The 15,796-nt window shown below is 44.7% G+C and overlaps 1 protein-coding gene across 1 annotated transcript; it reads left to right on the top strand.

Annotated features, from left to right (window-relative positions):
* Positions 1-214: 214 nt before the first annotated feature.
* On the top strand, positions 215-11,305 carry LOC118417617 (forkhead box protein F1-A-like). The gene is made up of 3 exons (XM_035823228.1): positions 215-947; positions 1,302-2,089; positions 11,098-11,305. The coding sequence occupies exons 1-3, from the start codon at positions 676-678 to the stop codon at positions 11,226-11,228; spliced, it is 1,191 nt and encodes a 396-aa protein (XP_035679121.1). The 5' UTR covers positions 215-675; the 3' UTR covers positions 11,229-11,305.
* The last annotated feature ends 4,491 nt before the right edge of the window (positions 11,306-15,796 follow it).

Below are 15,796 nucleotides of genomic sequence, written 5' to 3'. Positions count from 1 at the left end.
GGGGTGACCACATTAGTGGAGGAATTAGGCGTCCCCTGGTGATTTACCGACCTAGCTCGTAAAGTTTTGAGAGAAAACAAAGTGGGAATGTGTGCGGACCTACCACCACCCTGGACACCCCTCCGATGGTTGCGGAATGGTGCAGGTCCGTCGATGTGGGGGGCGGGCTCTGAGCAGTTTTTCTCACGTCCGGACAGTCCTGGGCTCCACATCGCGATCTGAGTCGCAGATAAGGGCCAGCCGGGCAGGGAAGCACCACAGTGTCACGCCACACTCACCAGGACCAGACCGTCCCTTATACATCGTGCGTCGTGGACACTGATCATCACTGACTCCGAGAGCCTCCCCGAGATCGGACGTGTGCCACAGAACCTCTCCACCACTACCTCTCCTCCAGGAGCGAATCCGTCTGCGTCTAGTCATACACAGAAGTTTAAAATATTTACTGCGCCCGGGATTGAGCTGCGCGCTAGCCCGCAAGGACTCCCTCCTTCCTATCAATCCGCCTTTATTTGTATACACGGAAGAATTGGGGCTAACGAACCGTAGAGTCCGGGACGATCGTGCGGTTCTCTCTCTCCCACCGCTGTTGAGTTAGGCTCAGGACTGACACATCTGTCGGGTTTGATTTTTGTATATCGAGACTACAGCGGGACTTGTACGGATTTCTTCAGCATGACTCAGGAGGGCACGGTAGAGAACATCCAACCCACGGAGACCAGCACCAACACGACCCTGAACGGGGATGCCACCACCGGCGCGGCGACGTCGGCGAGTCCGTGCGACGAAAGCGGCAAGAAGAAGACCAACGTCGGCGTGCGTCGACACGAGAAACCGCCGTACTCCTACATCGCCCTGATTGTCATGGCCATACAGAGTTCCGCCACCAAGAGACTGACTCTGAGCGAGATCTACCAGTTCTTACAACAGAGATTCCCTTTCTTCAGGTGAGTATACAAGTAGCACTCCTAGAGAGAAGATCCGTTCTTATGGCATGTAGACAACTAGCAATGAGTAAACACTTGAGGCACTAAATCTGCCAAAATATTTAAGTCTGCCGTTTGATGTACATATATTCCTAAATAAGTATCTGCAATCTTCTTTAAAACTAATAGTGTTTTGTTTTGAGAATAGTTTCCCACAAAAACTGTTTGATTCAGAAGAAAGCTGGTGTTGATTTAGAGAAGTATGATAACCAAGTCTTGTACAAAATATGAATATGAAATATATTCTTGTGTTGAATTCTATCCTAGAAACGTATGTGTTTTTAGAGTGATTATTTTGATGTACTTTTTCACTAGGGGTCCATATCAAGGTTGGAAGAATTCAGTACGACACAACCTGTCGCTGAACGAGTGTTTCATCAAGCTGCCCAAGGGCCTGGGGCGGCCGGGGAAGGGTCACTACTGGACGATCGACCCCGCCAGCGAGTTCATGTTCGAGGAGGGTTCGTTCCGCCGGAGACCGCGCGGGTTCCGCCGAAAGTGCCAGGCTCTGAAGCCGTACGGCATGCTGAACAACATGGTGGGGTCTGCCTCCATGCTGGGGTACGATATGTTGTCGGGAAGCCAGGGCACGGGCACCTCGCCTCTCCAGACCCTGTCCCCGTGCAGCGCCAACTCGCTAAACGGGATGGTCAACTCCACCCAGGGTCTCATGGACACCACGGGACTCATGAGCTACACGTCCTCGATGTCTGGCAGTCTCAGCGGGAACCTGAACCCCGCACCGCACGGTTCCGCGGGAGTCGGCGGGACGGGCAGTGCCTACATGCCGAGCTGCTCTGTCGGCATGTCCGCTAACGACTACGGGAACGGGCCCAACACGGTCTTCACGTCGCAGACCACCGCGAGCTTGGACAACATGTCGTCGGGCTACACGATGTCCTGGGCCCCCGCGCCCACGGGGCACGCCCGCTACATCAAGCAGCAGCAGGACTGTGGGGTGGGGAACACCGTCAGCCCCACCCCCGCCGCCGTGTCCCCACCCATGCACGCCATGACGCCCGTGACCCAGGGGGAGACGGTACAACAACAGCAGCAGCACTACCTGCCTCAGCACAACACACAAGACGTGTCCGACATGGCAGGTGAGAAAACACACCTTCACTCTTCTATAGATTTATCTATAAACTCACAAAACAATCCCACCTTTTCAGGCATATCATTATTTCAGGTTTCCTTGACACTAACCTTCATTGCTGGTCTAAGCACGTTTCACTCTAGTACACACTACTAGCCTTTGTGGTCTATGACTACAAAACGAATGGTACACCAAGGTAGCAAACAAATGTGTAGTGTGTACATTCACAATACAGCTGAAACCCTGACATCATAATAAAACGGGTTAATCCTGCACTCAGGACGGCAGATCGGGTATTCCGTGCCGATACGCACAGGATTGTGACGTCTGGAAATGATTTACAAAACACGGCGCGAACAGGCAGAAATTATCGGGACATCTCGGGGCAAATCAACGATAACATCTCCGGCCCACCGCCCACGTTGGAAGCAAACCCGCTTTTAAAAATCATCGTCAAAGCCAAATGCCCGCTATTGTCGTATTTGCACTCTTTACAGTCTAAAAGTTTATAGCCTTAGAAATACGTCTTGCATAGTAAACGGTGTCTGTCGCAGTCTCCAACTATTTCTGCAGATTCCGATCTGGAGCCAAAGTCCCCATGTTCAATTATCTCCCACCTTGGTTCCAATTTCGAGGGTCTACGGTCCTACAAGACCCCAATTACTCAATGTCTGTGGCAGGGAGTCGGCTGCCAGACGCGCTCTCCTTTGATATGAACTTGAACGTTCTTGAATATAATCTCTAAGTTCGTCTTGGATACGGGCACGGCTGAGTCACGAACTTGTGTCTTTTGTAGAAGTAGGAGGTTTTAGACAGGGAAGTGTGGCATTTGTTGTAGGGGATTTTTTAGTCTCGGTTCACGTCATAATCCTACCGATGTATGCGCCAGTGTTGTGATATCCCCGCTCCCTCGCTCCTTCATTTCCGCACCTGGTTATAACTAGAAGTCCTGGCGTGTCGCGGCGTGGCCAGGTGACAATTTAAGCGGCCGTTTACCGTTCTCGCTTTACAGGTGTGCATTTCAAGTGCCTTTGAAGTGCTGGCTACATTGTAGGCATTGTTCTTCGCCACCATGGGCCCTCGGCCCTCAAGTGTGCATGCACCGATGTACAAGATAAATCCTGCGGCTTGGGTGATGACATGTCCCGCCTGGATATGCTGGTTTCTCACGGTTAGGAACCGGCGAAGTGCGCATGCAAGTTCTCGGTCGTACGCTGTTGTATTATGCCAAGTGCAACTACAACGTAGTCGTACGTGTTCGAGTGTAAATGCACTCTGGAAAAGTACACACTTCCCCACTAGTTTACCCATTTCGCGAGTCTTTTTGTTTGTTTATGGTGGACAAAATCCTTGAAAATGTAGACACATATTCTTCACGTCTGAAGCCATTGATACATCTTGAGAACATCACGAACTTCGAAATGGGTCTTTAACTTCTCTTAAACTTCCCTTGAAGATCCCTTGGAACCGAGTATCTTGCATTATTAGTTGAGAATACGGTGTGTTAACAGTGAGGTTCTTTTTCAAATGGAAACCCCGGGAATAGCTAGCCCAGCCGACCATCTCTGCTCAAATACACTTTTAGCGTGATCACTACTAACATAACTTGCGGTATTTTCCAACAGACGAACGCACACCTTTGTGTCAGAAGTTGAGCTAATTTTGCTGTTTTGATTTTTTATCCGGCTCTAAACCTTGCGGTGGCAAATTAAGTATGGCATCTCCTCAATCTTACAATCGGCTCACGAGGTGTGCGAAGCTATTTCCGCAGCTCTGTCGTCTGATTCTGTTTCCCGCCGTGAGACTACAGCATGATAGATCAGGTGGGGAGAGGGAACGTTTTTTCCAGATCTCCCGAGGCCCTCCCTCGCGCTCTGGAACGCATTACGGCCGTTTGTACGGCTTGTTTTCTGGCTTGTTAGGGAGTTGTAATGTTTTCCCGCAAATCTGGTCAGTACCTCTCCGGTTACAAGGTGTGGTTTCCTGGTGCACTGGCCATCCCTTGTGCCCCCTTCTCCGGGGTCCCTATCTCTGTGTACCCGCCTTTTGTACAATGTTTTCCTTTGTAAATTTCTTGTAAAAAGTAGAATTTAAGTTCGTCGAAGTATAAGCTAACGCAGCTCTCATCTGGTAAGTGTTGATCTGGACATTTGGTCATTTCGTAATCCCCTTTCATTCCTCACAATTTCCTCAAGGTTCCTATTCGGATTAGGCCTTCTGAGTTCTGGTAACTCGGAAGCTATTGGGACGGTATCCAAGTTAGCCCTACAAGCTATAGGGGGTAGAGACCTAAAATGTCTGTCAGACTATTGAATATCTAGTCAAACTATCGGGGGCTGTCAAACCAGAAAATCTTTGCCTCAAGGCCGTGCATCTTTTTAAATTTTAAAGATAATTCATCTGAGTGAGGGCTGCCATTGTCACTTTACTTGCTGATACAGTGGGAGGTGCCTTACAGCCATCCCTGGCGCGAACAAAAACACCGAGAACGTGGCCTGACTATTTATTCACCGGACCCGTGTGGCTAAGAACAAGAATCCTCGGCTACGTACAACAAAGTTACAGTAACCTTAAGAAGTGACCACTGATACATGTACGTGGACGTGTCTGTGTGTTGGGCGGCGCAGTATCCAAGTCCATGTTGCAGCATCTAAATTCTAATAACGCCACAGGCAAGGCTAAACGGCAAGCTTGCACTTGTATATATGAACTCAAAGTATATACTCTTTTAAGTTGTAAAATGCATGTCTTCCTGAGCTGTTCTGTCCCAAGACAAAGAAAATTACCAGGCAGGTCTTTAGGGCACCATCAGAACACAAGGTTGGTTATTTATTACCCCACTTTGTAGTCTTTGCTGCACCTTAACACACATTCGCTTCCTCTCGCGGGGTTTATCCAGATTGAGTTTTCCATCTGGTGACCGGATTGTACATTGTGGAAACGTTCAAGTTAAGGCAGTCTCTTACGCCTGTGACCTCGGTGACCATTGTTTGTCTACGATTGGTGACGGTACGTACGTTTCCTTGAAACGAGAGGAGCTACGTGAGTTTGTGATATCAGTCCATGCAACGAAGGACTGAAAGAAAGCAAAACGAGCCCCCATACTTTCTTCTCAGTGCGTATACATGTGTAGAGGAAGAGACCGGCACAGTTTCTTAAACCACAGTACAGCTGTAGCATCTTGTCAAAGGTAGGATTCAGCAAAACCCACCCCTTAATTAAGTCTGGATCCCAATAAGACGATCTCCCGATGGAAGCGTAAGTCCTTTGGTCTCCCAGGGTATCTGCAGGCACAGGGCCACCTCTGTTCACCCGCTAACCACAAGATGTTCAAGTTGGTAGGCTTTAGAGGGTTTGCAGGGAACCACGGTGAGGAAAGCGAATTTACGACCTACATATACGATATAGCATAGTCAAGTGGGGTTTGAAAATTATTAGGATAGCGCGTATAGAGAAGGAAGGCTTCATCTTGTATGTATACGTGTTTTCAAATAGGATACGAAGTTTGAAATAGCGTAAGCAGAAATGGGAATTTTTAAAAGATTCCGGAATGGACAAAGTTGTCGCCAGTTGTGTCCTACTCTGTAGCAGCTCATTATCCCCTCTGTAGCTAGCCTGGCTGGATGTTGCTTTCTTTACCCGTGCAATACAACAGGGAAGCGCCCGGGAGGTTAAAACAACAGGGACGGTTACAGCACGTTTTGTTCCCACTCCCTGGGCTGCACGCGCCTCGCTTTGTCCCCTGCTTTGTCGCTGGAGAAAGTGATACAAAATCCCATTCATTTATTTCTGTAACTATTAGATCAATCCTCGTGCTCCCTATATAAACCATTTCTAAACAGTTTATCCATGGATGGTTGTGCGAGAATGCATACAGGGGGACAGCGAAGCCCCCTTGGCGTTTGTGTCAATATAATTTGTGTAAACGTCTCACCCACTCAACACTTGTGTGTGCCACGAGCGTTTTGTATACTCCCGGCTCTAAGCTAATCGTCAGCAATCAGTCTATAACACACACAACCCACTTCTTTATATTCAGGCTTCTCGATATTGTAAACTATTGTGAAGGAGTTTGTTTCTATACACACGCCCTGATTTGTTAGGAAATCTAAATACAGGGCTCTATATAGTAAACGCACCGTGTGTCGTAGTAAACTTCCAGTTCCACGTGCTGCGATCGCACCTTCTTCGGCCCTTTAAACTTGCCTGTATTACAAAACATTCATATGTATTGTACATCTTACAAATGGCGTTTTTGAAACGTTGTCAATTTATATATCAATGGTCCATATATAGCCTTTAATACAGACCTTTGCTTGTCCAACTGTTTCTGTAAATTTTCTGCGCGGATACTGGCGTAGTAGGGAACCGTGTTCGTGTGGTCTTTACAAAGCTCTGCTCCACCCAAAGAAATTAAACCAAAACACACGGTGTAGTAACATTGATAGGCTATGAAAACCACCGCAATTTTCTCTCGGAATGTGTCATTTGATGAACTTTGCAAGTTTCTCACTATGAAGCCTCTTAACCGAGTTTTGCCGAGAAGAGAATGTCGATTGGAAAATATATACATCTCCAGATGCGCAAATGCGTCATCTTCCGAATGGATATACATTTTAGATCGATCAAGTGGTATCAGTTATTAAAAATATCTAGAAACGAAGGTAGTACAGTTGGAAATAGCTTAAGGTAGGAAACAAATTCTTTGAATGGCAAAGGGTTGAATCGGCGGAAGTGCTTTTTTGTCGACATGTCGTTATAAGTTCAGCACAGTTCACTACAGAATATTCGAAACTATAAACTCGTTTTGGATTTTTAAACACGTACAATATACGGTACGTACATACCATCGTGTTCGCAATATTCTCTAGACCGTCCTGTCATATTTTATCGGAGACTGAGTTTGACAAATAGCCTATAAGTACGTCATATAAAACACCATAATTCTGTTGACAAAACGACAAACAATTTACTTACCATGGATTTCGACACCGTCACTGTGAAAGATCAGGTGAATATATGCTAGTGCGTAGGTAGGGAGTTATCTTCAGCTTTGTACCAACTACATGACGTTGCCTCCCGACAAATGCCGAATATTGAGTCAATTGTGACTACTTCTTATCTACTACTATTAAAGTTACCCTTACATCTGTGCAGATGCTTTTGGGGTGGCGCCCATCTCCATTTCGAGTAGCCCTTGGGCCACACATGTGCAAGCCACTACAGCAGGGGGCTGGTCCGCTGGTAGTGATGTGTGTTTAACTTCCATACTCTTTCTCTTTAGTGCTGAGTGCTAAGCAGAGAAAGCAGCATGTACCATTTTTTTAAAAGTCTTTGGTATGACCCGGCCGGGGTTCGAACTCACGACCTACCGAATGCAAGGCGAACACTCTAACCACTAGGCCATTGCACCGGTTGTACTACTATCGTTAGCCAATATTTTGTTTACAACACTAAGGAGGATACAATATTTACACATTTTGATAGTGCACATGAGGGAATCTGTTGAAAACAATTGATGGCTGGAAGGCATTTTTGTAGCAAGATGTCTCTCTTTTTGGTACTTTTGCTTGACATATTCTCCAATACATGGTCGTCCAATGCATATGCACAGCTTCATGTAGCTGTGCAATGGATCTCACAAACATTTTGGATTCTCCTCTAAACAAATATATGAAATGTACGATTTTGCTGACCTAAAGTCTTGCAAATTATTGTGGCTCTGTTGCTGTCTTGTCAATGAAAGTTTCAAGAAACGCTTCAATATCCATTTTAACTCCGCCTTATTCCAGGGAATTTCCTTAAGATTTTAAGAAAGATATCAGTGCTTAAGCTAGTCTTGTCACATTTACTTAAGGTGCCCTTCCATTCTCTGGAATATTACGTATTGCTTGCTTTCAAATTGAACCTTGTTAATTGTTTCGTTCGTAGTGAAAAATATAAGGATTTTCCTCGTGTTATTTCGTCCTTGCTGCTCAGTAATTCGTCGTGTGCTGTTTCGCCATCGTCGCCATCATGATACAGCAGGTATGACCGGCATCTTTATGGGCAAATCCGATGAAACAGTTCCGTAACCTTATTAACTGGAACATTCGTAGACATTGACTTAATCGCATTCCTCAACTACACGCTTTGTTAGGTCCTGCCATTTGCTCGAAGTAATCTTTTAATCTGGTTAATTGTTTAAATCCGTCCAGATTGTTTAAAATTTGCGTTACGATAGGGAGAGTCTCTATCCACATTTCGGGTTGCGAGCAGGAAGAAATGTCTGCGTTTTTGTATCACACAAAGTACGAAAGAGGCGTTAGATTTAAGTTTCTTTTCATTCTGTTTTTCTCCGTGTCGTTTGTGTTTTTGCGGCGGTAACGGATAGCCTGTGTGCCGTCAGGGGCAGGAGGTGACTTGTCGTGATCTGGTCAGGATTTGCAGAAGGTTCTTTATCTGACTGGGCCACAGATGCTGGGTGTTTTCTGCCACACTGGCCTTAATACCACTTATCTCTCCTTAAAACCGTGCATCACATTTTGCCTGTCACATGTCGTATTTTGTAGTGCTCAAAAATTTCTCGTCCACTTGGGTGCTAGTGTGTTTCAGGGTTTTCCCTTTTTGTTCAAAATGCATCCAGAAATCGCTCAGAAATTTCAGTACCATTTTTTAAACGTCGTCTCTTCCCAGCAATATATCCCTAAAAGCTGCAAAAAAAGCAAGGAACAAGATATTACGAGTACAGTAGAAACTTGTTTTGCCGGAACTTTTGCTAAACTAACCGTTTGGCTATTGCAGCCGCCTTTTGCCCCATCCACCCGCGGCCCAATATGACCATGTATAACCATGTTGGCACCGCGTCGCGTGTGTCGGGCCAAGTGTGGGCTTGCTAATTTCTTCCGCACCTCCGCTATCAAATTCGGGCACATATCATCCCGGGAAAATGCCAGGACAATATGCAGCGGGTCGAGCCACGAAAATCGGACCACCCGAGGAGAGCCTCGCCCACAATCTCACGGCATCTCTTTTCCTGACTCCCCAAGTACGGGCCACAAACCCCTTGAAATTCAGTTTTCAAGAGCGATCTCCTACGTAGTAAAATGCCACCACACAACTCCTGCGCGGAACCATTGTGATAATGTCTGGGTTTCTGGGAGGCAACTTTGACAGAAACTTGGAAACTTTGCAAGAACTGAGAAGGGTTGTCATTAGTTAGACTTCTCCAACTCAACGATAACGTAACGAATGGACAATGTTAACGGGGGCGAGAAAAGGTATACCCGGAGTCTGTAATACATTCTCCGAACAGGGCCGGATATAGGATATGGGACACACGATGGACATGAACTTGTGACATTGTGAGAACAATGCCCCGTTCAACTCGCCTCAGGTTATCTTGAACACCAGACCACTGTATGCGCAACATAAAACGATTCACTTAATGAAAAAAAAGAACGATTTATTACCGAGCACAAATCACAGCCTCCTCAAATGATACATGAGTTCGTCACATATTGGCACCAATAAACATTGATACGGTACCGATTAGATGTTTTAAAAAATCGTGACTAAAATGTAGAGATTGGCGTCCAGATTAACATACTAGAACAATATTCGTAGAAATATGGTGTTACAATATATGACACAACACGAAAATGCTGATATGCGGATCTAAGTGCGTAGAGAATTGCCAACTTGCCCTAGCCTGATATCCAAACCTATAGGAGAGGAGAGAAATGACTCGGATGCTATATGATAAGTTCTCCGTAGCGCTGTGACTAGTGACTACGCTGGCTATTATATTTTATAGGTAGAATATCTTGCAAAGGGAGTTTTGTTACGAGAGGAGTTGGCCGACTGACTCCCCTGACCAATTTTCCGATTTTTTTGCCGAATTCTACGATTCAAGCGACCCAGTACCAAAAGAAATGGCCAGCAAAAGTGTAATATGAGCCAAAGAAAAAGGAAAAGAGCCCCAGAGATCCTGCTATGGAGGCTAATATTCGCCTCATGAAGCTGATTCTGAAATGAGTGCCCATCAGACATTCCCTCGGGAGTAGGCGGCACTACCCGGGCCATTCTTCCCTGGGACGTCCCCTCGGGAGTAGGCGGCATGCCCGGGGATTCTTACCGGAACGTCCCCTCGGTAGTAGGCTGAACTGCCCGGGGATTCTTCCCGGGACTACCCCTCGGGAGTAGGCGGCACTGCCCGGAGCTTCTTCCCCAGCACGTCCCCTCGGGAGTAGGCGGCACTACCCGAGCCTCCTTCCCGGAACGACCCCTTGGGAGTGGGCGGCGCTGTGTGGACTTCCCGCCGAGCCCAATTTGTCTCCACCCCGCAGCACAACGTGTGGTTTCCCCGCCCTCGCCACAAAACCTCCACCACTAATCTAACATACAAACCTTTGCAGTTTCACAAGCCTTACTAAGAACGCAAATAATCCTTATTCGACTATGGATACGACATTAAGAATGTACATTTTTACGGAACCATAAGACCTAAAGTAAGCCCATGCCAAGGCCTTGAGTGAGATCATTATGCCCTTTCTGCCCGAAAATGTCCTTAATTTCTTCTGCCCCATTGACGGTCGCATCTAATTCTCTTTGACCGCCTACTTCCTTTCGAAATGTTTTCTTTTCCCCTGTTAAAATACAAACACGAAAATACACCATGGCCTTGTTAGCATATGTCTTGTATTTTCCACACAATTATGCCGCTTTCTTCACAACGCTATGCTAGTTTTTGCGATGTAAATACTTGATGCATATTTTAGGCAATAATTCACATTTACTATAACGTTACAAATAGGACCACGATAGAACAGTCTATGTTAAACATATGTCTTGTAAGTTATAAATGAAAATTGATTTTTGGGTCTATGCTTCTCCTATCTTACAAGTAACCGCATGAAAGCGATATCATTTCGTGCATTTTCTATCATGAATAAAGTAAGTGAAACTTTGTGACCCCAACTATATCAAAGTACGAACAAACAATAACCACGATATTTCTTGTTGTGTTTTCTGCAGGTAACATGTCCATGCGAGGTCTACAGTCCATGGCAGACTCCAGCATGTGTGACCGCAAACCGAGCTACCTACTGTCCTCTCTACAGTCCAGTATACACACTGGGTACTACGACACCAAATGTTCGATGTAGATATAGTCCACAGAGGCTTCTTTCTATTTATACAAGGTAAAGGTCCCTTTCCATCAGATGGCGATTCCTGAGCGACCGTCCAGCGACCAAAATTAGATTTGCGTGAGCCTTGATTTTCTAATATGTATTTGGTACACGTTGTTAAAGTATACTTTAAAAGACAGCAAAACATATAAAGTGTAACAAGATTCGTTCTTTATCAAATCAATGAGATTGTTTGGACGCTCGGCGGTCACATCCTCTGGTGGAAAGGGCTGTTAGTAAATATGTAGTTTGTGTTTGGATATCATGTGTATTGTGAATGGCTGTATTATTAAGGAAAAATGTATATCATAACAACAGCAGTGCTCTCAGAAAATATGATAAAGCAGTGCCTTACGTGTTGAAAATATGTCAAACTCTTGCGACGTATTGTTCAGAAAACAAAGCTACGAAGACAATTAAAGTTTTCTGACATACTACAATGTACAATGACAAAGCACATTTTACCGTGCATCCAAACGTAAGATGTTTCAAGGCGACAATATTCGTAATGTTCACATTCTACTGTGCTTTGTATTCATGAAATAGGAAATCTTTTCGTTTTTTGCTCCAAAATGTCAAACATAGGCAATTTTGTTCTGCTGAATAATATTATAATTGTAGTAGAACAGTACCCGTTGTTGTTTTCGAATGAAGATAGTATTTTTAGGGAAATACTCTATTGAAGAATCGTATTTGAGGTTTATGTCTTTATTTTGCTTTTCAAAGTTGCCAATGAAGATTTAATTTTGTACAGTTTTTCTTCTTCTTGTTTCATTCCATGTTATTTTATCACATATATCTACACATCGTATATGATATTAAGATTAACGTTACAAATGTATCATATCACTTAGCATGTTCTAGTCGCGAACATTCCATGATATATACGAAGTTGTATGTAAAGATAGACGAATGTATACAGCACTTATTTTCCTATAACTACCTGTACAGCGAGTTGATACACATATACAGCAAAAGTAGGAGGAGCTGTGATACTGATAGCAGTGTTTATAGTCGGAAAAGTTGAATATTTTTGTAATTAGATAATGACAGCCACTTAGAGTCTGAGCTACATAGCGATAACTGACATGTGTTACACGAAATCCACTCAGTGTAACGTTATAGTGGAGCTCTTTCTACCCAGACGGAAGGGGCACAACTTGTAATATTTCCTTGTCTGGCATTTACATGTCCCGTGTCTGCGGGGGAAGACAGAAATAAAGAGCTGTATTTTGATGACCCAAAATTGCGTGTGTTGTGTGGATAGTGTGAGTCTGCATTACGGGTTCAACAACACATGAACTCGGCATTTGCTAAGGACAATGCACGACCTTTTCCTCTATGCAAATACAGTATTCTTAGTTTCGGATGGTCCACCACACGGCACTTGTACGTTGAAAGCCCCCTATCACGTTTGCTTGGGTAGTGATCATGTAGAATGGGACAGGAATGCACTAATAGCACATCATACAACCGCCCCGTCATCATCCTGTATTAGGACAAATATTGCGTGCTGATTTTGTGCTGTTCGTTTTCTTACTGGTAGGATCAACAGTATGGTTTTAGTGTTAGTCCACCCATTTTACAACACTACAGTACCAGGTACAGCTTTGCACAACGCATTTGTTGTGTAGTTTTATTGTGCCAAAGAAAAAAGAGGAGAGGCAGCCGGACCCGCATGTAATCTGTTTCCGTCTGTTAGCTACATTGTCCCGCGGCATTCGGTAAATACGAGCCAGACAAATGAAGCTTTGACCGGTCGATTGGAGAGGAGTAAACTGTTGGCACAACCTCACGCCGACGGTATGCCTGTCTGTCCGGGGACATGCACACACACACACACACACACACAGAAAACGCCCAATACAATTGTACAAACTCAAGATATCCTGCATTTTTACACGTATGAGACTGTAAACATGGTCTTCACACTAGAAGTCTGAAACGCTAGCGATAGAGACTTGCTGTGCGTCGTCAAAGTACACAGTAAATACTTATTTACACAGGTGTAACTGTCCTTTAAAGTTCTCCAGCACCTGTGAAAATGACCTTATTAGTGTAGGTGTCTCTTTATGCGACTCTCGCAACCCATTGCACCAATACCGCTTTCTCTGAGTTTAAAGAAATCGTACATGTGAATTGGTGCCCGACAACTGCATAATCGCATTTTATTCACTATTTATTTCTATTAGAAAATTTCACCTCGACCATCGCCATATCGCATTCGTTATACATGGCTGTTGTATGTTGAAATACTCAACGGGAATCACACGTACATAGAAAATCCGAGGGGACAGTTTCAGACCCTGTCAACTACACCAACAAAAATTCACATTGCTTCTCTTCCCTCAAGAATATACACCATAATGATTAAATTTGTAATGTTTCGTGATGCTACCTTAAGTAACCGATGGCCAATGTGCCAAGTAAAACGTACTGACATAAACATTTCAGTGTCCTCAGAATGGTCCTATGAGGACAGAAACCCGGATCTCGCTGGCCACATAAACGTAACACTATATACCGTCTCTTTGTGTCTAGAATCTCACTAGCGAAGTTGTCAAAAGAAAGGAAAATCTCCATAATTTTGGATAAAGGTAACCTGTACCAATCACCAAGTGCAATGTCAACAACACGCATGAGTTCGAAATGTCTGCACAAAACTTAAACCTTGTAAGAACTTGTACAGCGGTGTTCTAAAATAAACGTTAGTACGTATGCAAATGCTAAGATATACCAGACTTGTCTGCAACACATACACTTTCACCTACGTCTGACCCAAGGGATTAAAGGAAGACCTTGAAGTGATTGTGGTAAATGGAGGACCGTATTTTACGTCTTAGTACGTCTTGAAATGTCGTGCGGTAGGTATTGCATATTCTCGAGCCGGGGCATTTCCCCAGCCTGATTGGAGTAACGTAACACACAGTAAAACGTACAAAGGTTTACTACAGAAAAGAGAACCACACTAGCTTTAGATACAACATTGTCGCAGACGACAGACGGCTGACCCCAGTGGCTCTTGAAAACGGAAGTGTCTTCTTACTGTTTTGAATGAGTGACACGCACACCCCATTCTCCTCTTGTATTTTGGGTAGCGGCTACATTTCGGCCTCCTCCGGCGTTTTTCTTTTGGGGTATTTTCTTTCTTGTCGTCTGCAAAAGCCGCCGTTCACATGTACGACAAAAAAAGAAATTCCATCCAGCGACTAGAAATCATTATCGTACTTTTTGACATATTTTTGACATTTGCATAATCTAATCCTATTTGGTGTGGAATATCGTAGACGCGACCTCCTTTTTTGTAGGTTTTCGGGAGAATGTTTTCCCCGCGTCACAGTATGGTAGCTACATAATCCTGGTAACGCGTACGGCTTCCCATCCAAGGCCAAACACTCGGTTATATTTTGGGTGAAGAAAACAAACGAAATAGAATAAATCTTGCTGCCCTAAAAGGCAGTAGGGCGCACGGAGAGGAAGGTTGTTGTGAAAAGTGTTGGAGGGCTCGGCACAGGTTCACTGAGGTCCGTTCACTACAGGAGCTTCTTTGGTGTTAAGAGACTTTAAATGGTGCTTTAACATAGCTGCGATAAGATCTAGTCTCCAATGGGTGGTTACTCCGTAAGAATGTGGCGGATTAAGAGCGGGAAACTTGTGGAGAAGGCCCACACGGTGGTTCCGACTCACACAGGAGGCAATCGTCACCCTACAAATGTCGCGCTAATTCCACGTGAAGCGCCTGCGGGGAATCAACGTAGACAAATTTTCTGCTAAATTTAACTAAAGGTGGGGTCGAGCATGGCGGATGGTGGAGCATGTTTCTACCTGGGACAGAGTTGAGGGAAAACAAATAGTCCCGCGGACGGACACGGTTGGTTGGTAGCTGGCCAAGGAGGCAAACAATACCCTAACATCACAGCATATTAAACCGCTGGAAACTAGTGTATGTTACCGGAGATATGTTTGAGGCGACAAAGTTAGTTTGGAACAGGTTGTCAGTCACAAGTATACGGAAAACAAGCCAGAAGAGGATATTCATCGTTTATAAATCTCTGTAGATGTGTTTTATTTTACTTACCTGTCTCGATGTACCTGATATTGCTTGAAATATGGGGACCTGGTGTAAATGCGTATAACGGTTAACTTCTTAAGCAAAGTTAAAACACATTTGTCAATATAACAATAGATTTTGTAGACGTACCGTCTGAAGACAAAAAGTACGTCAGGAGTGCGTCCGTACCGTCAGGTGTGCGTCAAAAGCGTTATAAGTGCGTCATGAGCGTCCTGTGTGCGTCAGAAGCGTCACGAGGGTGTCCGTAGTATCAGGACTACGACAGGACAGCGACAGGAGTGCGCCAAAAGGGCAGCCGTTTCTTTCGTTGAAAAAGCACCGAAATGGTTTTCTCTGGCACTGATATGATAAACATGACCGCACCACAATGCTCAACCACATATCAATGCTCAATAATAAAATTACAAGTTAAACAAAATTTGGAATTTATAGATTTTAATTATTTCGCATATTTCTTATCTAGGATCAGAAA

Source organism: Branchiostoma floridae, chromosome 6, assembly GCF_000003815.2.
Source record: "Branchiostoma floridae strain S238N-H82 chromosome 6, Bfl_VNyyK, whole genome shotgun sequence".
Taxonomy (NCBI): Eukaryota; Metazoa; Chordata; class Leptocardii; order Amphioxiformes; family Branchiostomatidae; genus Branchiostoma; species Branchiostoma floridae.
This window is presented reverse-complemented; position numbering and strand designations above follow the sequence as displayed.

What these genes read in the sequence shown, in the direction of transcription:
- LOC118417617 (XM_035823228.1), top strand. Translation starts at nt 676, where the DNA reads ATGACTCAGGAGGGCACGGTAGAGAACATCCAACCCACGGAGACCAGC. An exon ending in CAGAGATTCCCTTTCTTCAG is followed by an intron (nt 948 to 1,301) that starts GTGAGTATACAA and finishes CTTTTTCACTAG; the next exon opens with GGGTCCATATCAAGGTTGGA. An exon ending in AGACGTGTCCGACATGGCAG is followed by an intron (nt 2,090 to 11,097) that starts GTGAGAAAACAC and finishes TGTTTTCTGCAG; the next exon opens with GTAACATGTCCATGCGAGGT.